This window comes from Thamnophis sirtalis, unplaced genomic scaffold (assembly GCF_051295495.1).
Source record: "Thamnophis sirtalis isolate CommonGarterSnake01/CBP01778 unplaced genomic scaffold, rThaSir2_p1.2 scaffold_1, whole genome shotgun sequence".
In the NCBI taxonomy this organism is placed as follows: domain Eukaryota; kingdom Metazoa; phylum Chordata; class Lepidosauria; order Squamata; family Natricidae; genus Thamnophis; species Thamnophis sirtalis.
Genome location: NW_028261381.1, coordinates 60545109 through 60571836, shown reverse-complemented (window position 1 = coordinate 60571836; position 26728 = coordinate 60545109). Strand labels below are relative to the sequence as shown.

The 26728-nt window shown below is 44.4% G+C and overlaps 1 protein-coding gene across 4 annotated transcripts in view; it reads right to left on the bottom strand.

Moving 5' to 3' along the window:
• Positions 1-26728, bottom strand: part of SLC11A1 (solute carrier family 11 member 1) — a 228640-nt gene that overhangs the window by 160121 nt on the left and 41791 nt on the right. For 3 of the 4 annotated variants that reach the window (XM_087712861.1, XM_087712869.1, XM_087712876.1), the window contains exons 12-15: positions 23707-23856; positions 20208-20281; positions 19511-19664; positions 17980-18686 (exon numbers count right to left, since the gene is read on the bottom strand). In XM_087712861.1, coding sequence (XP_087568987.1) covers positions 18606-18686; positions 19511-19664; positions 20208-20281; positions 23707-23856 — 459 coding nt within the window. In that variant the 3' untranslated portion in view covers positions 17980-18605. Of the gene's footprint in view, positions 1-17979; positions 18687-19510; positions 19665-20207; positions 20282-23706; positions 23857-26728 lie in introns of those variants that run through there. The other variant, XM_087712880.1, reaches the window with a different exon arrangement.

The following is a 26728-nucleotide window of genomic DNA, read 5'->3' as shown; positions in this document are numbered from 1 at the left end:
AAGCGAGACAGTCTTTAAGTGCACTTTGCCCCCATTTTATGACTTTTCAAGCCACAGTTGTTAAGTGAGTCTTTGCAGTCATTGCTAAATTAGTAATAGGGTGGTTAAAATGAATCCTGCTCCCCCACCCCACTTGACTTTGCTTGTCAGAAGGATGCAAAAATGGGATTGCAGTGACCCTGGATTACTGCATATGACGTAAATCTGAGTCAGTTGCCAAGTATCTGAATTTTGATCAGGGGGATGTTGCAACAGTTCTAAGTGTGAGGGTGAAGATTTGTTCTCTGAGCTTGTGGGTTGGTTTCTGAATGTTTCGTTACCAGGCTAGGTAACATCTTCAGCGAAGTTTAGGGAATGTCGGTGTCAATGTTCTTCTGTTTATAAGGGCTTCAGGTGTGGGTGTGTCAAGTGAGGGTCTTGTGATGGGTCAGATGTGAGTCAGTCTTGTGATGAGGTTACATCAGGTCAGGGTAATTGAGAGTTGAACTTCTGGTACGGCTTGCGTGAGTTGGTTGAGGTCGGTGCTGTCTCTGGTTGGCTGTGCGGTTGATTTGGATTCGGGGAGGGGGGGTGTTGTAGGCTAGGTTGTAGTCAATGTTTCTGTTGATGGAATTGCTTGTGGAGTGCCAGGCTTCGCTGAACTCATGGGCATGGCAGGTGGGTAGCGTGTCCGATGATTTTTTTTTGTGTTGCTATAATCGAACTGCTACTGGTTTGGTGTCGGTTGGTGTGGGTAACGATTAAGGATTTGGGATTGTGGCATTTGACCGCCAGCCGGTTGATCCTGGTTTTTTTAATTGACGTGATGCTTGTCCCACGTAGAAGTGGTTACAGTTGATTTTGTAGATTGTATTGTTTCTTTCGGCCCTCTGCATTTTGTCTTTTAGTTGTAGGTGTGAAAAACAGTCATAGCTCAGTGCTATTGTAATTTCAAACACTCACTAAGTGAGTTGTTATACGCCGAGGACTCCCTGTATTTGAAATACTGTAGCCTCTGCTCCAATCTTGACTCCTGATGACTGGACAAGTCCATGCAATTTTCTTGGCAAGATTTCACAAATGATTTGCCATTGCCACCTCCTTCCCAGAACTGACTGGCCCAAAGTTGCCCAACTGGCTTTGCACCTAAGGCAGGATTAGAACTCGGGACCTTCTCCCAGTTTCTTGCGTGGTGCTTTAAGTGCTACTGCTTGTCCTTGCTCTTTTTTGTTATTTATATACTACAATCCAGGTATGTAGTATTTGAAAGATGTTGGGCTTGCCAGGCTCCTATCCCAATTGCAATCTCAAAATAAAAATAAATGGCAGAAGGGGGAGGGAGATGATGAATGAATAAAAAGAGAAAATGTAATTGTTTTAGATAGACATATTTGGGATTATTGTAGTCACAATGAAGTGTCATCAGTATAAACTTTGGATATCAATGCAAAGGGATAGGCATAATGGCAAATTACTTTTAAAAAAAACCCAAGTAGGTTTAGACTATCCAAAGGCTTTTGAATCTTGCATTATCTCCCTGTCTCTTTGTAATCTGAAAGATGTTCAGTTTTCTAAACATATATTCAGAGACCAAGGATGCCATTCATGGGTACTTAGTATACAATATAAGATAAAACAACCCTGAGGATTCTTTCCAAATGCTTCCTAAACTGTCTTTTTATGCATTGTAAGAGCTGCCCCTCTGTATTCTCTCTAGGGTTTAACCAATTCACTTAATTAAAGTAACATTAACCCTTGCGATCTATTTAAAATGGATCTCTAAAATGCCACTGTGGCATCAGTGATAGCCTATGAATGGCAGCCCTCACAGGAGAGTATGTTGAATTCATTTTGCACATTCTGACTCCACCTCAAATGCAATAACTGTGGGACTTCCAAGATATATTCAGAATATATGGTGTCTATGGAGATTCTCAACCATCATGGTGTCTTTTTCCAAAAGGCAACTAATGTCTTTTTAAAAAAACAAAAATGTTTTGCTTCTCATCCAAGAAAAACTGAATTGAAGAAGCTTCTTGAATGAGAAGCAAAAAATAAATAAATAAATAAATAAATAAATAAATAAATAAATAAATAAATAAATAAATAAATAAATAAATATCCAAGGAAAAAAAGAAGAAACTTCAGTTGCCTTTTGGAAAAAGCACCTTCGGAAGAGAGTATATAGTAATCCCCTTTAAACAGATTTTTGGGATCCTGTTATCTATTTCCCATTAGGCAGGCCAGAACTGTAGGGCTTCTTCTGAACCTGTTTCACTGCAAGGAACAAAATAAACCAGGAAAGCAGGGAGGAATCCAGCAACATTGTGGGACATAGCAGAAAAAGGAAATTGCCAAACTATGTTTTTGACTGGTTAGGTACAAGTTGGAAATGGTGCTATTTAGTTTGGGGGATTTCAAACATCCCCTTAGTTCAGGGGATTTCACAGATTTTCAGGCCACAAAACGCTTTTTTAAAAATATTGTGGAACAAGAAACAGATGTAATAAGAAGATGAATGAACTTTTTTTTTCTGTTATTGCTCTTAGTCTCTTTTCAGAACCCAATCAAATTCTCATGAAATTCCTCAGAGGATTCCACAGAGCCTTGATGTAGTGAACTATGAAATGTCAACCACCACAGGGATCGTCAATTCAGCATGGCATTTTGGATGCAGTGTTCTCATTCAGGACTGCTAGTTCTTGGGTTACCAACTTTTGAACACCAACAATGGACTGGTAGTCTTCACTTAATGACCATAATTGGGTCATTAGCAACTCTGTTGGTAGTTAAGTGAGACATCATGTGACTTCAACTTCACTTCTGCCATGTTGTTAAGACAGTCCCACATGATTGTTAAGTGACATTATGTGATGGCAACTTGTGATTGTACAATTCAGTTGACTTCTCCATCTACAACATATGTTGTAAGAACTGTAATAGCCACTATATAACACAGACAGGTAGAAGACTAGGAGAGCAAATCCATGAACACCAACTAGCAATCAGAAGACATGATGAAAACTCCTTATTTCACAACACATGGTCAGAATTAATCATAATTTCAACTGGGAAATTGGGCATTCTAGCTCAGCTAAATCCAAAGATATTAGGGAATTTTTGGAAGGGTTGGCATCCAGAGAATTCAGCCATCAACAGACGCATAGAAATAAATCAGATTTCCACCATTCAAAAGAAATAATTAAAAAACCAAGAAGGAAACAAAAGCACATCCTCTCCAGCAGCCTCTCCAGTCCAGACAAGCAGGGATGAACACTAGACAAACCAGAAGAAAACAATCCCCTTATCAAAAACTTCTAAAGATAAAACAAACCACACCAACAGGCATGACAAACTGCTGCATATAAATGGGGAAAATCTGTTTGCTCACTTTCTTGCACTGATGACATTACCTAGTTGAGCATTAAAAACATCTGTAAGCAAACAGGACTTCACAAAAGATGAAAAGAAGAGAAAAAAAGAAATAGTCATCATACCTTCCTGTTTCTTTATCTTGAGTAATTATTAATCTTTGCCCCGTCCTCTTTGGTTTTTTTATATGTTCCTTAAATGTGATAAACCAACCCTTTTTTTTAAAAAAGCTCTTTAATTCACCAGGCTTAAAAATGGAAGTCTATGAGTTCTAGTGTGCCTTAGGGATGAAAGCCAACTGGGTGATTTTGGGTACTCACTCTTAGCCCAACCTACCTTACAGGATTGTTTGTAAGGAAATAGAAGGAAGATGATATTAGGTATGTTTGCCAACTTGGGTTATTTATAAAAAAATAATGAAGGCAAAGGCCTCATTTTGCAATTTTTTTTTTTTTGCTATAGTTGTTCAGCAAATCACTACAGTTGTTAAGTGACTCATACAGTCATGAAGTGAATCTAGATCCTCCCACTAACCTTTTTGGAAACCAGCGCCTGTTGCCATGTGCCCAAATTTTGATCACAAGAGTAGGTAGTAACTCGGCTGCCCACGTACACGAACCGGTTCTATTGTTAGCAGCACCATCTTGATTTTTTCGTCGCTCATTCGTCACGTGGTTTTGTCACCGCGCTTTAGATGCCGCGGTTTAGTCAGGCGCGCTTTTGTTGCGCGCGCATTTGTGGTGGAACCGTGCAAAACAATCTCCTTTGCACAAATGTAATCCCCACGCCTTTTCTAACATTCTACACATGCCCAGACCTTTTTTGGTGTAAATGCACACACGGCAGAGTGTACGTTTGGCATGTGTGTGAGTGAAGTACGTGCATGTGTACAAAGTTTTTTGCGCCCCGAACTGTTAGTAATGCCAGTAGTAGCAACCCACCCCTGCACAAGACCCTGGGGATCCTGCAATGGTTGCGTGCAAAACTATCACACATCACTTTTTTCAGTGCCCTTGTGACTTCAAATGGTCACTAAACAAAACGAATGGTTGTAAATCGAGGGCTGCCTGTACTGTAGTTGCATATACCCGGTTGATGTCCCTTGATTTTCTGGGGATTAGAGCCCAGCAGCAAAACTTGCTAACTCTGCTGAGAAAATCCCATTCATTTCCTCAGGTTGTTTTTCTGAGGCCAGCGGGAGCTGCTGCACCCTCATCACTTCCTGTTTCTTGCCTATTCCCACTAACGGGGTGGGGGGGTGGGGGGGCTCTGAACTGGTTGCATTTCATCAACCGCTTCTTTCTTCCCTCTCCAGGCTTGTGAGTGAAAGAGCGAATCAATGGCTCCTGCATGCTTAGCAATTCCTGGCTTTTCTTTCCCTCCCTCTTCATTCAGTTCCTGACTCTCCTTACAATACCCGCATTGATGGCCTGACTCTTTCAGGGTAAACAGTAGTGCTATGTGGATGTGGAGGGCTTTGGAAAGGGGGGGGGGGGGAAATCAGGGCATCAGCAAAATTGTCCTGTGTCAGGGGGAAAAAATCAGAGCCCGCGGTTTCAATGTCCAAGGAGACGCAAATGGCAAAGTGTCGTTGTAAATGGTATTTAGTTTTAAGTTGTAAATGTAGGGATTATTTTTATGAAATGCTTCTCCAGTGGCAAAGGTCAGGAGGAAGAACCCAGTGCAATACATACAATAACATAAAAGGAAAAAACTAGGCCGAAGCATGATTCCTCTGATATGCTACTTTTTTTTTAACATATAAAGAACATGTTCCACGGGTGAACATGGGGGTATGTGGAGAATGTAATCTTTTCCTTTTTTCCCTTTTGATTCTAGGGAACATTTGCACAAGCCTCCCCCCCTCCCCCCCCCCCCCAGAAACAGAAATCTATGATGGCCTGTTTCATCTTTCTTAGGGTAGCCTGTTTTTGCCCCATTTTTTGTGGCGCTGTTAACTTTTCTGGCTTCCTGCAGTTGAAGCTGTTTAAGCATCTGGATGGAGTCCTCAAATAGACCATTTTAGTAAGTGGGAGAAAAAGGCTAGAACTTCGTGCTCTTGAATCCGAGAACTCTCAGATTCTGAAATTAGAATATGCTGTGAAAATGGAATGCTTAATTTATTCCAGCTGTACAAATGTTGACTCCCCACATAGAATTTGGAAATATTTGGGTTTGGATATGTGACTAAAACTTTTTTTTTTTAGTTTGCAGAGAAGTTTTAGATCCCTCAGGTTAGGTTGAAGCTATATCTACAAGGAGGTGGAACATTGATTGTGTGGGTTATAAATGCTATTACTTTTTGTGACGTCTCCTCTGGAGTGGATGCAGCCCTGCTCATGTTAAAATATCAGCAAAGGGGTATAAAAGGTTTTTCTGTATAGGCAGTCCTGGATTCACGACCACGATTGGGACTGAAAAGTTTGTCATTAAGCATTGCAGTTGGCACGTGTGCCACAGGTGGCAAATGGAGCCCTCTCTGCGGCCATGCCAGCTGTCGCCCCAGCCCAGCTCCACCGCACATGTGCGCACACCTCCCACCAGCCAGCTATTCTTCAGGTCTACTGCGGGGGGCGGGGGCATGTAGGGGATGCATGCACGCATGCACAGGGAGCAGGGCAGGGTGCATGCACGGGGGGAACTTGCATTGCATTTTGGGGCCTCGCGCAGCACCCCCGTGCTCCATTTTGGGCCTGGAAAGCTTTCTGCACCAACCTGGAAGCCAAAACAAGATGTGGGGGTGTCACATTAGCCCCGCACACCGTTTTGGGCCTGGAAGGCCTCCTGGAAACCAAAAATGGGTGAATGCATGGGGGAAGGGGAACACGGGGTCACGCATGTGGCGGGTGTGTGTGTAAGGCGTGCATTGCATTCGGGATGCGACTACAAAAAGGTTAGCCATCACTGTGTTCAGCAAACCATCACAGAACTGTACCCAGTTTTACAATCCCCCCCCTCTGCAATTGTTAAGCAAGACATCGTGTGATGATGAGTCCTGTCCTTCCCTGATGGCTTCCTCATTGATTTTGCCTGTGGCAAGTCACCTGGAAAGTGAATAGGTAATCTGCGCATGCGTGAGGAACATGTCTGCCGAGCTCACCGCTCCGGCTCCGTACAGGAGAAACAACCAGTAGAGAGGAGAACCGAGCTCTGAAACTGAGCCGAGAGAGGCTAAGGTAGAGTGAACTTTTAGCGGTTCTGGAGCTGGCAGTGGACTGGCGAGTTTTTACTCCCCAAGGCTGCCGCTTCTGAAAGACGCCGACGCCGCTCAGCGCCGCGGCTCAGCTGGCTTGAGAAACCCGACCCCCCCGTGTTCGCAGCCTGACCGCCGCGGCCGCAACCGACGCTGTGCCTCTGGCTTGCCGATGCCAGCTTGAGAACGCCGCGGCTTGAGAACACCGCGGCTCAGCTGTTATAAGACTCTGTGGCCGAACTGCTAGGGGAGTCCTGATCCTCCCCCGATATTGCTGGCTGCCGCTTGAGAACGCCGCGGCTCAGCTGTTACAAGACTCCGCGGCCGAGCTGCTAGGGGAGTTTTGACCTGCCCCCGATTATTGCTGGCTGCCGCAACCACTGCTGTCTGTTGGCTCACTGGCCCGCTGGCTGTGAGACCGCCGCGGCTTAGCGGCTTGGAAAACCGTACAGCCCAACTGCTTCGGGGGGAGCCTGACTTAACTACGATTACTGCCCCGACTACCATAACCATCTTTATGTCGTTGTTGGCCTGATAATTCTCTGGTTTGCTGAGGCCCCTTTGAGAACGCCGGGGCCCAGCTGCTGAATGGGGCACCCCCCCCCCTCCTTCCACCTTGGACGAAGCTTTCTTTTTTCAATCTTGGGCTTAGACTACTAAGGGGGCTGGTACGATTGGTACGACTCTTATTGTGAACTCACTTCTGCATATTGGGCCTTTGACCATGATGATTGGCCTTCCGGCTCTTGCTGCTGCTGCTGATATTTAGACCTACTCTGCCTTCACGCTGTAACCAAAAGAAGAGAACTGGTGAGGGAGGAAATTGCTCGAGGGGACGGAATTGAAGGAGAGTGTGATTGGTGATTAGAACATCTTCCCCTTGTCTTTTTCCATCAGAGACAGATATTCTTTCCCCACCCTAGGACTTATCCTGGAAATAACATCAAGGGGATGGCTGGAATTGAACTTAACCATCAGACTTTCCCCACTATGGTTAGCCCCTTGACTCCCCCTGTTACAGCTGCTGCCCAGATCCACCTTGTCCCCCATCCTCCCCTCCCTTGGACGATATTGGTCTCCTTAGCGGAGCTCCCATTAAGGTGCTACCCTCCTCAGGAGAGGTGGAAGGCACCTTGGGACTATTACAAACTGCGCAACTTTTTCTTATATTTCTTTTAATCGGTATGTTGAGTGCATGGGATTGTTTGAGATGATATGAATGATCTCACTTTTTATTATTATATAGTTGTATTTGGGTTTTTAACTTTTTTAGTGAGGACTGTTTGTGTGAGAGCTTGGGTATGAGTGATTCGGAGGACCTGGCGGGGTATGTGGGGGCCACCGGGGTGGTTGGGGGGGCTATATCCACGGGAGAGGGTCGGAGCATTGCGGTCATAACAGGGAGAGGCAGATATGGCGGGGACTTTAGGGCAGGCCATCATTGGGGAAGGAGGGTTCGCTATATTACAGAGATCCCTCCTTCCGGCCCTAGGAGTCCCACTCCAAGGTCAGATGGCGCGAGTGATCAGGACCCTGGTCTCAGGCTGCTGTCGCTAAATGCCAGGTCTGTGGTTCATAAGGCCCCCCTCATCCGGGACTTGATAATTGATGAGGGCGCAGACCTGGCATGTATTACTGAAACATGGCTGGGCACGGAGGGAGGAGTCCCCCTCGTAGAGATGTGCCCAGACGGATTTCAGGTGCTGCATCAGCCGAGGGCCCAGGGAAGGGGTGGCGGTGTGGCTATAGTAGCCCGGGAGTCTTTAGTACCTCGTAGGATCCCTGCTCCGGAGCTTGTCGGGTGTGAGTCCCTACTGGTGAAGCTGGACCTCAAGGGTCAAGTGGGTTTGTTGCTTACGTACCTGCCTCCCAACTGCGTTGCAACAGCCCTCTCCTCGCTTCTCGAGTCAGTAGCCGAGCTGGCGGTTGAGTTCCCTAGACTTATGGTACTGGGGGATTTCAACCTGCCTTCGCTCGGTGAACGCTCTGATGGAGCGCAGGAGTTCATGGCTTCCATGACAGCCATGGGCTTGACTCAGGTAATCCGAGGCCCAACCCACTCAGCGGGTCACACGCTCGACCTCGTATTTCTCTCGGAGCAGTGGAGTTATGATCTTGGTCTGAGGGGTAATGAGATCATACCCCTGTCGTGGTCAGACCACTGCCTACTGAGGCTAGACTTCCGGAGGCCAAACCCCCACCGTAGGGAGGAGGAACCGACCAGGTGGTTCCGCCCCAAGCGACTGATGGACCCTGTTAGGTTCCAGACGGAGCTTGGGGTTATTCCAGATACTCTCGCCCACAGTTCGGTGGAGACCCTTGTCGCTGCCTGGCACTCGGCAGCTTCGGGGTCTCTAAACCGGATTGCGCCACTACGGCCCCTCCGGGTCAGCGGCCCCCGGAGGCCTCCTTGGTTCACCGAGGAGCTCCGGGAGATAAAGCGCCGGAGGAGACGCCTAGAGCACCTGTGGAGATCAGACAGGTCCGAATTGAACCGGGCACTTGTAACAGCATGCACCAAGGAGTATACTCGAGCTTTAAGATCGGCAAAAAGAACACACATTGCCTCCTTGGTAGCGTCCGCCGAGTCCCGCCCAGCCGCCCTGTTTAGGATAACCCGCTCCCTCCTAAATAGGAGGGAGACGGGGGACCCCTTACAGGGTAAGGCTGAGGAGTATGTTCAGTTCTTGGCGGACAAAGTTGCCCGGTTTCGAGCGGACCTGGACTCCACTCTTGCAGAGCCAGCTGAGACACAGGGGAAAGACTTGGCAAACCATCTCTGGGTTGAGTTTCAGGAAGTTGCCTCTGGGGATGTGGACAAGGCTATGCGAGCTGTGAGTACCTCCACTTGTGTACTGGACCCGTGTCCCTCCTGGCTGGTTGCCAACAGCAGTGAGGTGACACGAGGCTGGATCCAAGCGGTTGTTGTGGCATCTCTTCGGGAGGGGCACTTCCCCACCGAGCTTAAGGCAGCGGTGGTGAGACCCCTTCTGAAGAAACCGTCTTTGGATCCAGCTGTTCTTAATAACTACCGTCCAGTCTCCAACCTTCCCTATGTGGGGAAGGTTGTTGAGAAAGTGGTTGCTCTCCAGCTTCAGCGTACCTTGGAGGAAGCAAACTATCTTGACCCCTTCCAGTCCGGCTTCAGACCAGGTTACAGCACAGAAACCGCTTTGGTCGCATTGACCGATGATCTCTGGAGAGCTAGGGATGGAGGCTTTGCGTCCATTCTAGTTCTCCTTGACCTCTCAGCGGCTTTCGATACCATCGACCATGGTATCCTTCTGCGACGACTGCGGGAGGTGGGAGTGGGCGGCACTGTCTTGCAGTGGTTCGCCTCCTACCTCTCGGACAGGTCGCAGTCGGTGTTGGTGGGTGGGCAGAGATCGTCCCCGAGGCCCCTAACATATGGGGTGCCACAGGGGTCGGTCTTGTCCCCCCTCCTATTTAACATATACATGAAACCGCTGGGCGAGATCATTCGGAGGCACGGGATAAAGTATCACCAATATGCGGACGATACACAATTGTATCTGTCCGCCCCGTGCCAACTCAATGAAGCGGTGGACGTGATGAACCAGGGTCTGGAAGCTGTTAAAGACTGGATGAGAGCAAACAAACTGGTGCTCAACCCAGACAAGACCGAGTGGCTGTTGTGTTTTCCTCCCAATAATTTGACCACCGTACCATCAATCAGGCTGGGGGGACAAAACTTATACCCCTCAGATAGGGTCCGCAACTTGGGAGTCCTCCTGGATCCACAGCTGAGTTTTGATCACCATCTATCGGCTGTGACCAGGGGGGCATTTGCCCAGGTTCGCCTGGTGCACCAGTTGCGGCCCTACCTGAATCGGGAGGCTCTCACGACAGTCACTCGAGCCCTTGTGATCTCTAAGCTGGAATACTGCAATGTGCTCTACATGGGGCTGCCCTTGAAGAGCACCCGGAGACTTCAGCTAGTACAGAACGCGGCCGCGCGAGTGATAGTGGGCGCACCTCGGTTCGCCCACATAACACCTATCCTCCGCGAGCTGCGCTGGCTGCCTGTCGATCTCCGGGTGCAATTCAAGGTCTTACTTACCACCCATAAAGCGCTCCATGGTAGTGGATCTGACTATCTGAGAGACCGCCTCCTGCCAATAACCTCCCTGCGTCCCATCAGATCGCATAGAGCGGGCCTCCTCCGTATTCCATCCGCCAGTCAGTGCCGACTGGCGACCACCCGGAGGAGAGCCTTCTCTGTTGCTGCTCCGACGCTATGGAACAATCTCCCTGTGGAGATCCGTACCCTGACCACAGTCCAGGCCTTCCGCACAGCCCTCAAGATCTGGCTAGCCCGTCAGGCCTGGGGATAAATTTTCTTGCCCCTCCCGAATGCTGAGTGAATGTTGTGTTTTAGTACTTTTTGTTATCTCACATTTTTTTCTTTTCTGTATTTTGTCTTTCACTCCCCTTCCCTTACTATTGTAAGCCGCCCTGAGTCCCCTCAGGGAAAAGGGCGGCCTATAAATGTTAAATAAAATCATAAAAAAAAAAAAATCATAAAATCAGGTAGTCCATGGCTGAGCCCAAAATTTCTGTTGCTAAGTGAAACATTTTGAATTTTGCCCCATTTTACGATCTTCCAAGCCACAGTGAATCACTGCAGCTGTTAAATTATTTAAGTGAAACTGGCTTCTCCATTGACTTTGTTTGTCTGAGGATCGCAGAAGGTGATCACATGATCCTGGGCACAGCAAAGACCATAAAGATGGTATGAACCAGTCTCCAAACATCCAAATTTTTGTCACATGACCATAGGGATGCTGCAAAGGTTGGAACTGAAAATTGATGATAAATCACTTTCACTAACTTTGAATGGTCACTAAATGAACCGTTGTAAGTCAAGCACTACCTGTATTTAATCCCAAAATCATATGTATTTCAATATGGTTTAGATGAACACTTCTCTCATTTTAATTCATGGGAAACTTACTCTTTATTCCACATGGCTATAAGCATTTTTCAAGTGGTAACTGGACTTTCTGGTTTTTCGTTGGAGACGTTTCACTTCTCATCTAAGAAACTTCTTCAAATCAGAGCTGAAGAAGCCTCTTGAATGAGAAGCAAAATGTCTTCAAAGAAAAACCAGAAAGTCCAGTTGCCTCTTGAAAAAGCCCCTTTGGGACAACCATGGCCTGAGGTGAGTGAGAATCTCCATAGACATGGCTATAAGCACATTCCAGCCTGCTAAAGCGGAAGGTGGCCAAATGTCCAATAATAACCTTTGGTTAACTTCCTTGCCTTGTATAAAAGCTTCAGTATATGCAAGGCAAGCATTCCCGTCAATTTCACCATCAAAAGGCTGTATCAGTAGATTTTAAAAAGTCGATCTAGAAAGTTCCAGTTTGATCACCTTTGTGAAAAGTGTGATTTGTGGTTCTGGCTGGAGAGACGTTGATGTTACATGCTCAGAGTGCATTTGTCAGTTGGAGCCGGTGAGCATGCTAAAGCAGGGGTCTCCAACCTGGGCAACGTTAAGAATTGTGGAGTTCAGCTCCCAGAATTCCTCAGCCAGCTTTGCAGTCAGCAAAGCTGGCTGAGGAATTCTAGAAGCTGAAGTCCACAAGTTGCCAGGATTGGAGAGCCCTGTGCTAAAGAATTCCAAAACTACGCAGTGGGCATTCTTGTGAAATGACCACTGGAATAATGGTTTGTCCATTCATGAAATGGTAGCAAGTTCCCAGAATTCTACTTGTCACTCCCGCCCTTAAGAACTCACTACCAGTCTTGTTACCTTTATTCTGGGCAGGTGGATGCCCGTCATAAAATTCTAGTTTGTAGCTATCCATATTTTCTAAGAAACTTTGTGAGACTCTCTATGGAGCATAGAGGCTTTCCTGGGGCTAAATATAATGCTGGACGCTCTGCTCTGAATGCCAGCTTATTATTTTTTTAATTAAAGAAAACAAGGAGAAAACCCAGGAGCCTTTTGCCATTTTGATGCCATGTTGGAGACTGTGAGTTTAAAGGGTTCTTCAGGGTTAGTGTTAGGGACCATGCTGGTTTCCACCAGCTTTATTTGGCTCACAGGCCAATCCCCCCAATTGTGGGAGCCTCAGTTGTCACTATCTATTCCCCCTGAAGTCCCAGATCTATAAGGTGGAAATAGTAATTAGGAGCCACATTGGCTAAGTGGAAAAGACCCATAGGTCTGGTGCTCAGATAGAAAGCTTAGTCCCTGCAGAAGGCACTAATTGGATAGGAGCATCTCTAGGGGCTCCTGATTCACCTAGGCTGGTGCTGGAAATGCTGTAAGAAACATGAAGGATTTTAGCTTGCACGCCAGAGCATGCAAAAGAACATTTCTCCTCATCGGGAAATGCCAGCTGAGGGAGCCTCCTGGGAACCAGACCACACATTTGGAGATTTGGAGATTTTATTAATATTTGTAGGCCGCCCTTTTCCCTGAGGGGACTCAGGGCGGCTCACATAAAATCGGGGAGGGGGAATACAGACGTTAAGATAGAGACATATAATAAAATAGTAAACAACATACATTCATCATTCGGGAGGGGTAACTATCCTTGTCCCCAGGCCTGACGGGCGAGCCAGTTCTTAAGGGCTGTGCGGAAGGCCTGGACGGTGGAGAGGGTGCGAATCTCTACGGGGAGCTCGTTCCAAAGGGTCAGGGCTACTACTGAGAAGGCCCTCCTCCTTGTAGTTGCCAGCCGACACTGGCTGGCCGATGGAATGCGGAGGAGGCCTAATCTATGTGATCTTATTGGTCGCAGGGATGTAATGATGTAATGATGGATCAGAGTGGGAAAGCTATATGGCACTCTTGAACGACTTTGGAGTAGATGTCCCATCCTTCTTGATCATTAGCTATTGCCAAATGGGGCTGATGGGGAATGACTTAATGACACATGGTGGAACATTGATCAGGGGAATGTAATGTAATGAAAGAAAGATATGCAAGCAATACAGGAGGTAAATAGTGGAGTTGCTTACTTGGCTGTGTGTAAAGAAGAAAGCTTGATTTTGTATAACATTTAATAATTGTCAGTGCCAATTAAAGTGCTGATTGTTGATTGTGCCACAGTGGATGGAATGTTTTAGTTGGATCTGAGATGTGCCAGGTCCAAATCTCTACTCGGTTCTGAGGATTTGATTGCTGTGGTAGCAGTGGGTTTGCATACTGTGTTAAATCATGTTTATTTTAACCATGGTTCGTAGAGTACAACAGTCAGGCGAACAAGCCAACTCCACATTGCATAGTCCTGATTCTCCCCTTAACCTAATCTTCTTCTACAAAATCCCAAATGTGCTTTTTCAGGAGGCAACTAGACTTTCTTGTTTTTCTTTGAAGACTTTTCGCTTCTCATTCAAGAAGCTTCTTCAGTTCTGACAGGACAGTGGGGAATGGAAGGCATTGATGAGACAGGTCCAAATCTGGAAGGGTGAGAGATATGACAAAATCTATTCACCACTGTCCTGTCAGAGCTGAAGAAGCTTCTTGGATGAGAAGCGAAACATCTTCAAAGAAAAAACAGGAAAGTCCTGTTGCCTCCTGAAAAAGCCCCTTTGGGACAACCATGACCTGCATGACTGAGAATTTCTACAGACTACTTCTACAAAGATAAATCCGGTAGCAATATGGCATGCCATTCCTTGCCAATTTCAAAAGGTTTATGTTTTATTTTAACGATGTAGAAGAATATTTACTTGATTTGAACATCTTCAGCTATCATATTAATACCATGCAGTTCACGTCTTTTGATTCTTGGAAATCTTTTTTACTGGAGAAAAAAAAAGTCCTTTAAAACAGTGGTGGGGTGGAATGATACAAAGGACCCCCAAACATTAGTGTTAATATAGATGGTCCCAATTATTTCCATGCCGTAACTAATCAGTTTAATGGAATAAAAAGTCAATTAACTGAATTTAGAAGATACAATCGGTTTATAGGGCAGATATTAAAAATAGGCCAATTCTTCCTGCCTGCAAATAAGACTGCTTTCAGAAGGATTCAGACGCTACTCTTGCTACTGGTTGCCAGTCAATTAAAATAAGATGAACATAATCTGCTGCACATATCAAATCTGGCACTTACCAATTTCTGCACTTCATCAAGTTACCTTTTTGGAGAGAGGAACAGGTACAACTATTAAAACTGACAACCATTCTCTCGGATAAAAGTAATCAGATATCAAGAAAGCCTGGGCTCCTAGAGCTTTGCTAGGCCTGCAGGTTTAAAAAGTGCAGCAGGAAATCCTCCTTTTTTTAATGTATCAAGGATAGAGGTCTCCAGATTCTGGGAGAACTTGAACATATTTGGAAAATTGAACAAGCTGGCTGAGTACTGTGCTACCACAGATTGGCAGCCAAGAAGGGCAGGGCCAGCCACAAAATGTTGGGATGGCCTTTCCCTGTGTATATAAAGGCTCTCTGTTTGTATGTTGAAGTATGTGGTTTTTTTCATCTGCTCTGGATATCCTCTTCATTCCCTCTGCTGATTTCTGCCCTCCAGCTTTTCCAGACATTTTTTGTTTCTCCTCTGGAATTTATTGAATTCCTTCCTATCTTCTCTCTGACCATTCTCCTGGTCCTCTAAGCATAAATCAAGAGTAATTTAAAAAAACAAGCATCACTTTGGGGCTAGTTGGCCCAACAGTTCATTTTCTTTTCTTTGGGTCAAAACCCAACTGGGGGAATATATGAAAATGAGAATGTTGCAATGTCTTGGGAAGCTATCTAAGGGCTTAGTCTTTATTTCATTGCCAAACTCAGATTTAAGATATGGGAGCTTCATCCTTTTTTACATCTAATACTTCTTACAGAACATCACTTCATGATACACAGAATACACAGTTTTTGCAAAAAATGAAAAATGAAATTCGTATTTAATTTTCAGTTTTCGTCATTCCATCTACAGCTAGACCTACAATAACATTTAATAAGTGTTTTCAATCATGATAATCTCGGGGGGAAATGCTTTACAGCGTATAAAGTAGTTTTGGCCATCATAAAACATTGTGTTGGCACCTCCAAAGTCACATGACAACATTTTGGGCACTTGACTGTTCAAATTTATGACTGGTCACTAAGTATGATCATGTGATCACCATTTACAATCTTCTTTCTCGGCTTCTCCAGAAAGTCAATGGGGAAACAACTGAGAAGGTTGCAAGTAGAGAGGATAATGGATTTGGAAGTCCTCTCCGCTGGCATGATAAGTGATTTCCCCTTCCCTCCATGTGGGAGGAGGGGGGGGGGGAGAAATCCTCATGTGCTGGAGGAACGAGCTTCAAATTTGGTGAGAATTTGGTGAGAATACAAACAAATGGGAACATTCTGAGCCTTCCAGTTTTTGCCAGACTTGAGGTCCATTCCTCCAAAGTGACAAGGGATTTGCCCTCTAGAACTCCATTGTTCTTGCAATCGTTCTCCTTGGTGAGGCAGAGAGAGAGTCTGGGCTTCCCCTTCCTGGTCGTGGTGGGAGACCTGGGTCCTTTTCCCTGCCCCACCATGCACTGGAGGTCGGGGCTTCTCCCTGGTGTTCTACTTAATGACCTGAACAGTTGCTTAACAACCACAACAAATGGTTACATAGCAACTTGTTTAACCACTTTACTTAAGATTCCAGCCTCAATTGTATTTGTAAGTTGAGGACTACGTCTATGTTGTAGTGCCATGGCCACATAGGAGTTTAAACAGTGCAGGACCTGAAAGATGCTGATTTGAAAAGGAACTGCTAGAATTAGTGTTTTAAGATGATGAGAAAATCCAAATTATGTTAATAGCATTTGTTATATAGGCTTTGAGAATCCTATACCTTCTCCAGTCCCTTACACTAAACCATAAAGTAGTTGTTTTGCTTTGCTTTGGTGTACTGTGTAAGCCCAACATTTGCAATTTGTAAATCCCACATCATGTTATGTCAAAAAGCCATTTCATATTAGTCAATAAACCATAGTTAAATAAGTCATGGCTTAGCATAATGCATGAATTCACACATTGATGGGCCCCCTTGTTCTAATTCAGATGACTCATTACTCCAGCTGTCATTCCCATTACTGCTTTCATCCTGAGGGCAGAAGCCAAGCAGCAACAGCATGGAGAAGGTAAGGTGAGATGGTTGATCTACATAGTGGATCCTCTAGATAGTAGCCGATAGTAGCCTTTAGATTAAAATTGGGGGGGGGGAGAAGGAGTAGCTACCAGATCCTGCAGTATGAATATTAGGTATATATTACTTTGAGGGATTTCTCACAGAGAGTCACAGGCCAGAGTATGCAACTTGAAGGACAAAGTCTAAAGCAATGGTTCTCAACCATCTCAATGCTGCGACCCTTTAATACAGTTCCTCATGTTGTGGTGACCCCCAACCATAAAATTATTTTCGTTGCTACTTCATAACTGTAATTTTTCTACTGTTATGAATCGTAATGTAAAATATCTGATATGCAGGATGTATTTGCATTATTACAAATTGAACATTATTAAAGCATAGTGATTAATCTGCCAATCTTGGTTTGGGAGAAGATCAGCCAGGCTGGGATTTTCCAGGATAAAACGGCCTCACTGCCTGCTTCCAGCAGCAGTTTGTGGTTTACATGAGTTTCATTTTATTAAATTTACTTTTTTTACATTCTATTCCCCCCCCACCCAGATTTCTTTTTCTTTCTTCCTTCCTTTCTTCCTTCCTTTCTTATTTTCTTTCTTTCTTTCTTTCTTTCTTTCTTTCTTTCTTTCTTTCTTATTTTCTTTCTTTCTTTCTTTCTTTCTTTCTTTCTTTCTTTCTTTCTTTCTTTCTTTCTTTCTTTCTTTCTTTCTTTCCATTCCTCCCTCAACCGATTTAACACAGATTAAGATGCTGCTCTTTAAATGGGATTTTAAACAGAGGCTTCAGCTACATCGAACTGTGCTTCTGTCCTGAGTGGAATTCCTCGGGACGGAAGGAATGGGTGGGTGGGGCCTGTCCTCCCCTCCGATCTCTCCTGCCAGCCCTTCCTGGGGGCCAAAAAGCCTACGAGCTCAGTTTAGCCCACAGGACAGGAATGATGGCGGGGGCGGCAAAGGCAGCGTCCAGGCCCAAGGCGGCTTTAATCTTGGCATGTGCCTGCTTGGGCGAGAGCCCATCCCGCCAGCTGAAGCGGATGGCCCGACTGCCCCGCCGGTCTCCTGTTCTCCAGGCACCTTCGAGCCCCTGTGCAGGCATCGGACATCCGTTGGAGTCAAGGCTGATCCAGAATAACCCGTCTCTCTCCCCCTTCAGTGGCTCGGCCTTTCCCTGGTGTGGAGACTGGGCGGGGCGGCATCTGGGTTGCGCCCAGAGCCAGGAGGAGGCTGCTTCGCCACCCAGCACTCTTCATGCACCTGCTGCTTCAGGACGTGTTCCTGAGCATGGGCGATGCTGGTGGAGGTGGATGGTCTTAGGTGACCCCTGTCATGACCCACAGGTTGAGAACCGTTGGTCTAAAGCAATGGTGCAAAAGTAGAACCAAAGGGATGTGTGCATTCTTCCATCATTCCTTTGTGTGGCCCCCACCAATGGTGGAACCAAACCCTCATTCCTTAAGCTCCTAAACCCACCTTTCCCCCCCCCCCCAAAAGACTGTTCCCCACCCACTACTAAGGTGGATGCCTTGATGTTCCACACAAAGCCGATCTGGGTCTGAAGCTGGTAGACGGTGTGCACATTTGGTCATGAGTATCTAGAATACTTTATAGTTCTTTCTTTACACTGCCCCCCTCCCCCCAACTTGCTACATGTCATCAGGATTAAAAAACAAGAATGCATCAAGTCTTAAACCCTCTTTGGAAGTCACACCACAGCCGTTCCAAGTCTGAAGGTTCTTTAGGAATGCCAGAAATTTTCTCTGGAACTTTTGGCCTGCAAGGCAGGCGCTGTGCTGAGTGATCACTACTGATGCTGGAGTCCATCCTTTGCCAACAGAAACTCTGCTTCTGACACCTTTGCTTCCTGGCAGATCCCCAAGAGCAGCTGCTTCCTGTTTTGTTGGGGAGACATAGTGATGATTCATCAGCTTCCAGTGGCGATGAGTGGGATGTACTATCATTGTAGTCCATAACTGAACCGAGTATGGGGCCCACGAGTTAGGAAGACAGCTCCATGTGAAATGAGACAGGTCCAAATCTGGAATGGTGAGAGAGATGACAAAAATCCAAGAAAAAGTTGCATGTATTTGTACACTAGAGTCATGGAGTATATGAGATGGGTGGCTATATATGTATATTAAATAAATAAATGGGGGAGAGTTTTGACTGTCAAGCCAAAGAACCTTCCTTATATACTCCATCTGCCTGCAATAGTAAGGAAGCTTCTGTGTCCCTGTGTGACTAACCTTTAACAATTCTTTTACATTCTTAAGTTACTTCAAGCTTTTGCCCTTCAGATACATTGGAGTGACCATTCTCAGAATTCTCAGCCAACATGTTTGCCCAAGAGATACTGTATGTCTGAGTTACTTTCCTTTCACAAAGTACTTATTTATCGTTTCCCTAGGACCAGTAGATCTGTTCCAGAAATTCTGCTAAGTTGAAATTTGCTTAAAAGTGGCAAGTTGAATTTGGCATGACATACTGTGCTAAAGTCAAACAACGTTATATAGCTTAGCAAGTTATACAATTTCAGGCCATTTCTGTTCCCTCTCCCGAAATGTCATTCTATTGCTTCATAAACACCTATCTTTATATAACATCATTTTTAGTTATGATAAGGAATGGGAGAAGAGAAAGAGCTGAGCTGACTGAATATTCAGGATAAACTGGCATCGCTATTTCATCACTACGACTCAGGTTACTGATTATCTTCTCTGGAGATTTTGCATTAGGAACATCTTAATGCAATAGATTCCACAATCTTATCTGTTTGAATAGGTAATCCCCAGAACTGTTAAATCCAATTTGGGGATAAACAACTGATATGGATGATGCCCAATTTGCATACAAGGTTCCTACCAGGTAGCAGACGAAAGCAACGTAAGCAAGGAGCACGAAAGATATGCCAATATAGTAGGCCAGGTAGTTCAAACTTATGATGCTTGTCACCACGAAGTATAAATTGATTGCACAGATTAATCCGGTGATCAGGATCATTATAAATTTTCCAATGCTAAGAAAATAGGAGGAGAGAGAGAAGCAAGTGGGGGGGAAAAATACATGGATTGAGGTTATTGAAGCAATTCCATCTCAACCAGAGAGAGCTACATCTGCCAAATCGCCTAAAGTGAAAAAGATTAATCTCTGTGGGGAGTAGAAGACTTCCTCTTCTTAGAACACTTCATACCTTGATTTCTTTCATTTTTGTCTTTAAAGAAAAGGAAACCACGCAATCCTCTAAATACTATAATTAGTGTAAATAATGCCTATGCGTATTGAGATTTATTATTGCCAAAAAAGGAAGGACGTATCCACAATAGTCACCAGAGGTTGAGCTTGACATGACAGGGACACCTCCTGAGCATCTTCTATTTATGGAACAAACTAATGAAAAAGCTGTTTATATGGAAGAACAAGCAAGCCTGGCTAAGTTGAAATTGGATGGAAGATAGAGATCTGGGTGATGTGGTTCTGTGAGAGGTTCAACAGTACAAATTTAAGATGGAAACGGTCTTCGGATTCACCAAAGAGTCCCCATCCAAATTGAGCTACTTACATCCCATTGACAAAATCCTTCATAAGAGGCTCCATGCTGGTGAAGGTGAGAACAGGTATGACTGCAAAAGGTAGCTAGAATTAGGTAGAAAAAAACAGATTGAGCATGCAGGCAGATAAAAGTGAGCACTATGTTTTCTTTCTGTATTCCTTTTCAGAATTTTTTATATGAGCGAACAACCAACACATTTTTAAGGGACTACTGATTGATTAGTTTGTTTATTTATTTATTAGATTTGCTTGCTTCCCATCTCTCCTACAGGAATTCTGGGTGGCTTACAAACATTAAAGGGTAATAAGCCATGGACCAAAGGTGGTACTCAGCCACTTCTCTCAGTTTTGGGCAAACTGGTAGCGGTGGCTGCGGGAGGCTCTGCCCACCCTCCCTGACATAATGTGCGAGCACTGCACATGCACAGAAGCTGGTGCGCATGTGCAGACGAGGCGTGTGCTCTCACATTTGCGAACTGGTAGGGAAGGTAAGTGAAGCCCACCTCTACCATGGACATCTACAATTAATCTACAATTAAAAAGATGGAGAGAAAAGGAGCAGGATACACACAGTAGGGTGGAAGGAGGTGGGGTCTTGCCTTAGTCACTTCCAGCGTGATGCACCCTCCAAAGGGGCCCCAGGTTAACTAGCAGAACCAGGTCTTCAGGCCCTTACAGAAGGGTGGGTGCAGATCTCACTTTGGGGGGAGGGAGTCAGGGGCCACATGAGAAAAAATTGTCCTGGATCCCACCAGCCGAAATTCCATGATCGTTGGAGTCTGCACCATGCCCCTTCTGCTGGCATGGGTAAGGCAGACCAGTTCCATTATGGTAAGACAGTTACTCTCATAGCTTGAACCCATGCTATGAAGAGCTTTAATGGGGATAACCAGCACCTTGAATTGCACCCCAGAAGCAAAGCTGCAGCCATGCAGTTTGTGGAACAGCAATATAACATGGGCCACCTAAGAGCCCCATGAATCACCTGCACTGCCACATTCTGTATCACTTCCCACCTGTGGTGGGATTCAATTTTTTTTACTACTGGTTCTGTGGGCGTGGCTTGGTGGGCATAGCATGGCTTGGTGGATGTGGCAGGGGAAGATTACGGCAAAATCCAATTTCTTCCCGATCAGCTGGGACTCGGGAGGCAGAGAATAAATGGGGGCGGGCCCAGTCAGAGGTGGTATTTACCGGTTCTCCGAACTACTCAAAATTTTCGCTACTGGTTCTTCAGAACTGGTCAGAACCTGCTGAATACCACCTTTGCTTCCCACTGTTCACAGACTCATGATACCATAGTTTCTTAATAGTCTCAGAGGATCTTTAGCAAACTAGCATTTCATCATAGCAATAGTAGAAAATGTTGTGCTTTCCAGATATTTTAGAACAGCTTCTATAATTCCTAACCAATGTTAATGTTGGATTTAATCTAAAAGGCATTTTGGTTATTTACAATTCTTATAGGAACATATAATCACGATGCTGGTTTGTAGTCCATCCCTTATCCGATGAAAAATATCCACAGCTAGCAGATTAGTGCCAGGCGTCAGCCTAAAAAGCCCTGACTGTGTTTTTATTGTAACTTGAGCTCTAGCCTTGACCTATAGAATATCAGAAAAAAATGTTTTTGCTTTATATTCAGGAGTGAAAAATATGGTACTTTCCAGATGTTGGACCATCTTCCAGCAGCCCTGCTCTCCATGCCAATGGAGTGGAATGCTGGCAATTGTAATCAACAACATTTGCTGGTTGTGGGATGCTGGTTGTCACAGTACTTTAAGCATTTGATACAAGTTCTAGAATATATATATTTTGAAATCTTTTCTTTATATCCCTATCAGATAAAGATCATTGTCGCTATTTTTAATTTTTTAATTTTGCAAATGTGGTTAAATAAACTAATTTATTGCAAACAGATCAGCAATGTTTATAGAGGTGGTCCTCAACTTACGACAAAAAATGGCACTCAAAAAAGTGGCATGACTATTTTTCACACTTACGACTGTTGCAGCATCCCCATGGTCATGTGACTTACATCCGGGTGCTTGACAATTGACTCACATTTATGATGGTTACAGTGTCACGGGGTCACCTTTTGTGACTTTCTGACAAGCAAAGTCAAGGGGGAAGTCAAATTAACATAGCAATTATGTTATTAATTTAACAACTGCAGTGATCCGCTTGACAAATGTGGCAAGTCATAAAAATGGAACAAAACTCACTTGAGAAATTTCTAACTTAACAACATAAATTTTGGGCTCAATTGTGGTTGTAAATTGAGGACTACCTGTATCTGCATTTCCACTGGGAGTCTACATTCACAAAATCCTCTTAACCTGGTTACTGAATTAGCTCATTTTCTGCATTGGCACAGTAAACTAAACCTTAAATTAAGCAAACAAGCTTGCACTTCAGGACACATTAAGCCACAAAAGCAAACAAATAAACAAATTAAGCATGTTGTACAATCTGTTTAATCTTCTGACCTGGCATGCCATGTGAATGTAGTCGTGGCTATTGAAGCTATTAAAGATGGATATTTTATCTGGCTCTGAATTTTCAGAATTGAAAGAAAAATGTGCCGGGAATTCCTTCCTCGAAAGAAACATTGGCAGGAAGAGGTCAATAGCAGTCATCCCAGATGGACAACCTCTAGGTATGTTGGATTACAAATTCCACTATTACTAGGATGGCCAAAAAGAAAGGAAATAATGGCAGTTTTAATGGGAGTTATAGTCCTAGAAATCTGAATGAATTTGAGCACATACCAGAATAGTAGATTTCAGCACTCAGAATTCCCTATTTAGATGGCACTGCAGAGAATTCTGGGACCTGAACTCTCTATATCTGCAGGATGCCAGATTCAGAAAGTGGCTGTATGGGATTAGAGGATTTATATGAAAGTCTACAGCTAATCAGATCTTTGAGAATCTACAGTAAGGCTGTACTTGACTTACAACCACAATTGCGACCAGAATTTCCATTGCTGAGCACACTGGTTGTTAAGTGAATCACACCCTTTTCTGCTACAGTTGTCAAGCAAGTCACTGCAATGTTAAATGAATCATATGGTCCTTAAACAAATCCGGCTTCTTTTATTGACTTTGCTTATTGGAAACTGAAAGTCAGAAATGTTGATCACATGACCCCAGGATGCTGTAACCCAGTGGTGGATTGCCATTTTTTTTACCACCAATTCGGGCGCATGTGCAAAAGTGTCCAGGCAGTTAGGTGGAGCCTCCTGCCACTGCTATTACTGGTTTGCCGTATCCGGGTACAACCGGGAGCAACCCACCTCTGCTGCAACCATTATAAGTACCTGCCAAGTGCCTGGATTTTTATCATGTGACTGAAAATGCTGCAATGGTCATAAGTGCAAGGATCAGTCCTAAATCGCTTTGTTTAGTGCTGTTGTAAATTCCAACTGTTGCTAAATGGATGGTTACAAGTCGAGGACTATCTGTACTGCATCTTGAGAGAAGAATGCTACTGGATTAGAAACTCACCAGAATGCTCTGGAGTACATTTAGAAGGTCGTTGAGGCCTGTTAAATCTCCTACATTCCTAAAGGCAGCGACAAAGACAGTGGGAAGAATGGCGAAGGAACGAGTGAAAACCACACGGGCAAAGCGCGACCAGCGCATTTGTAAGAAACCCTGCAGGAAATAAAAAGAGAGTTTGTAAAGATCAAGCTACTACCAGTCATTAGTCGGTCTTCTATATTTATCAATCCTCCCCTTCTCCCTTGGTCATCTGAAAAAAATCCAAGTTTAACCCCCTTTGCATAACTTGAGGCTCTCTTTGGATGGTGTCAGATAAAAGATGGAGTGCATAACTGCACCAGCGTGCCTTCCACTGGTGGAATACGACCGGTATGCCCCAGTACGGGCGTATAGGTGCCTGCTGGGAGCACCAGGTACTGTTCCGGTATGGTGCTCCAGAGGGCCCACCCACCTGCTCGCTCTCCTTACTGCTATTTGAGCTGATCAGGACTTTGGCGCATGCGCACAGAGCTTACAGCACCTGTGCGATGCTCCGCCGAGCAGCTGGAGTGTCGTGGGTGGTAAGTATGCATGCCCGCGCTGTTCATGTGCTGTGCACGTTCACATGGTGGATGCTGGGTCCTGTTGCAGCGTACCGGTTGCAACAGGATACGGAACCCACCACTGGTGCCTTCCGTCCCTGTCCTACGGTGTCCATTTATTTGTACTCATTTCCCTTGTTCATGTCCATGTTTATACTTCTACCTGTTATCTTGTACATGTTTGACAAACTAAATAAAATAAAAATAAATAAAATAGAATAAGAAGGAAAACACTTCTTTAAGTCACAGATGCAGCTAACAACTACTTAAGCCAGTCTCAGCTATGGGCTGGGGTTGAAATGGAAGCAGCATCACGGGTGCCAAACAGAAAAATGATACTTCCTGGGCATTTTTTTAAAATCACGATTATGAGCGAGTAGGTGAAAGCCAGTGGAAGGAACAGCAACTTCAAGAACAGTTCATCTCTAACCGAATGGCAACTATTTTGAAAAAAGATTGCAACCTAGTGGTCAATTGAAATTATTGCAAAAAATATTTGTTTAAAAAACAGCAAAATGTTGAATTATTTGACTATATTTGGAATGTAGACAGAGTAACAGAGCATTTCTAAGAGATCAAATTGGTGCTCTAAAAGAACAAGCCATTTGCTAATTGCCTAAGAAGCAGAAAAGATGAGCATTTCACAAAAGGCCTCTTTTGAACTTCTGTTTCAATTTTTTTTTTTAAATTAAGAAATGGACAGCCTGTTGTTGAATCATACCCACGTCCCCCATGGAGGAATAGGCTCAGAACAGAACACTGGAAAAGCACCACTGGCTAGAGGCTGAGAGAACAATCAAAACAATGGGAGAGATTAGTTTTGGTTCTTGATGCTTTTAATAGTCACAAGAATCCTTGGAACCATTCTCTGTCCTTCAACTTTCACTTGAATCCACACCTTCCCACACACCACTCTTCTGCCAAAAGAGGATCTGCTATAAATGCATTGAAATCTATGCAGTATTGAAATGTGGACAAGAATAAAGTTTTGCTTAAATTACAGCTGTTGACTCCAAACGGCCCCAAATCAGTTATGGGTTTGCCCCATTGGGTTCGCCATCACTAAGGGTTCACCTGCTTGCCCCAGTGCAGAAACACTTCGCTAATTAATTAGTTTACTTTAATTAGTTTACTTTATTGTCACTGCACTTTGTACAACGAAATGAAATGGCATCTTCTGTGTACATGATAATTATAAAAATGAAACACAAACACACATCCTTCACTTTCTATACAATTGAAAACTCCTGATATTGCATTAATATTGCACTATACAGTAGAATTCAATATAGTTACTTCTCTGGGATAGAAGCTGTTTTTCAGCCTATTTGTCCATGTTTTTATTATCCTGTACCGTCTGCCAGAGGGTAATAGTTTTTAAAAAAGGGTGCCCAGTATGAGATGGATCTTTAAGAATGTTTTGAACTTTCTTAAGGTAGTGGCAGCTATAAAGCTCTTCCAAAGAGGGGAGAGGGTAATCAATGATCCACTGGGCAATGATGTTAACCCTCTGGAGCGCTGTCCTACCTGCCACTGTGCAATTGGCAAACCATTTCTGTCAGCGCGCTGTTGTCGGCGCGCTGTTGTCGCGTGGTTTTGACGATGCGGTTTTGACACCACGCTTTAGTCACACGCGCTTTAGTCTACCGCGGTTTTGTGGTGGAACCCTCTGCTGGGCCCTTTTAGGTTGAAAACTGTTTTATTTCATTTTCATTTTCATTTTATACAATCACTTATATACTGTGCATTTAAAAAAAGCAATAAACACAACACAACTTCCACCATGGAAAACCAACATAACACTTCAATCCTCCATACACCCTTTCTTCACCCCCTCCAACTTTCATTTCTCCCCTCCAACATTCCCCTCTTCTACTTCCCTTCCCCCTCAGACATTCCTTTCTCCCCTTCCCTCCATCTCACCCTCCTTACATTCCCCTCTCACTCCCTCTTTACTTCTCCCTCTTCTTTCCCTCTACTCCTCACTTTGGTGTATTTCTACTATTCATTAATCTATTCAATTTATATTTTACACTCAAACTGAAAAAAAAGAAAAAAAAGGAAAATAAAAGAAAAAAAGAAAAAAAAGAAAAAAGAGCAACAGTATATAAGTGCGTTCTTATTGTTCTGAAAATTGAAACTATATTTCCACCCTCCTTCCCTCCCCCCATAAACCCCCCTCCCTAACCCCCTTCCGACTTCCCAGGTCCCATACCCGGCATAACTCTTTATCAAGCACAGCCTGGAGTATATTAAAACCAAATAGATTAAAAATTAAAAGATAAAAGATAAAGGAAAAAAAAGGGAATTAAAAAAAAAAAAAGAAAAATGAGAAAATCAATAAACTCTCTACATTGAGCTCAGCTTCCCATCATTATTAAAACTTAAACAATGTACATCATTCCTAATCTCAGTTAATTTATTACTTGCAGGATTTCAAACTA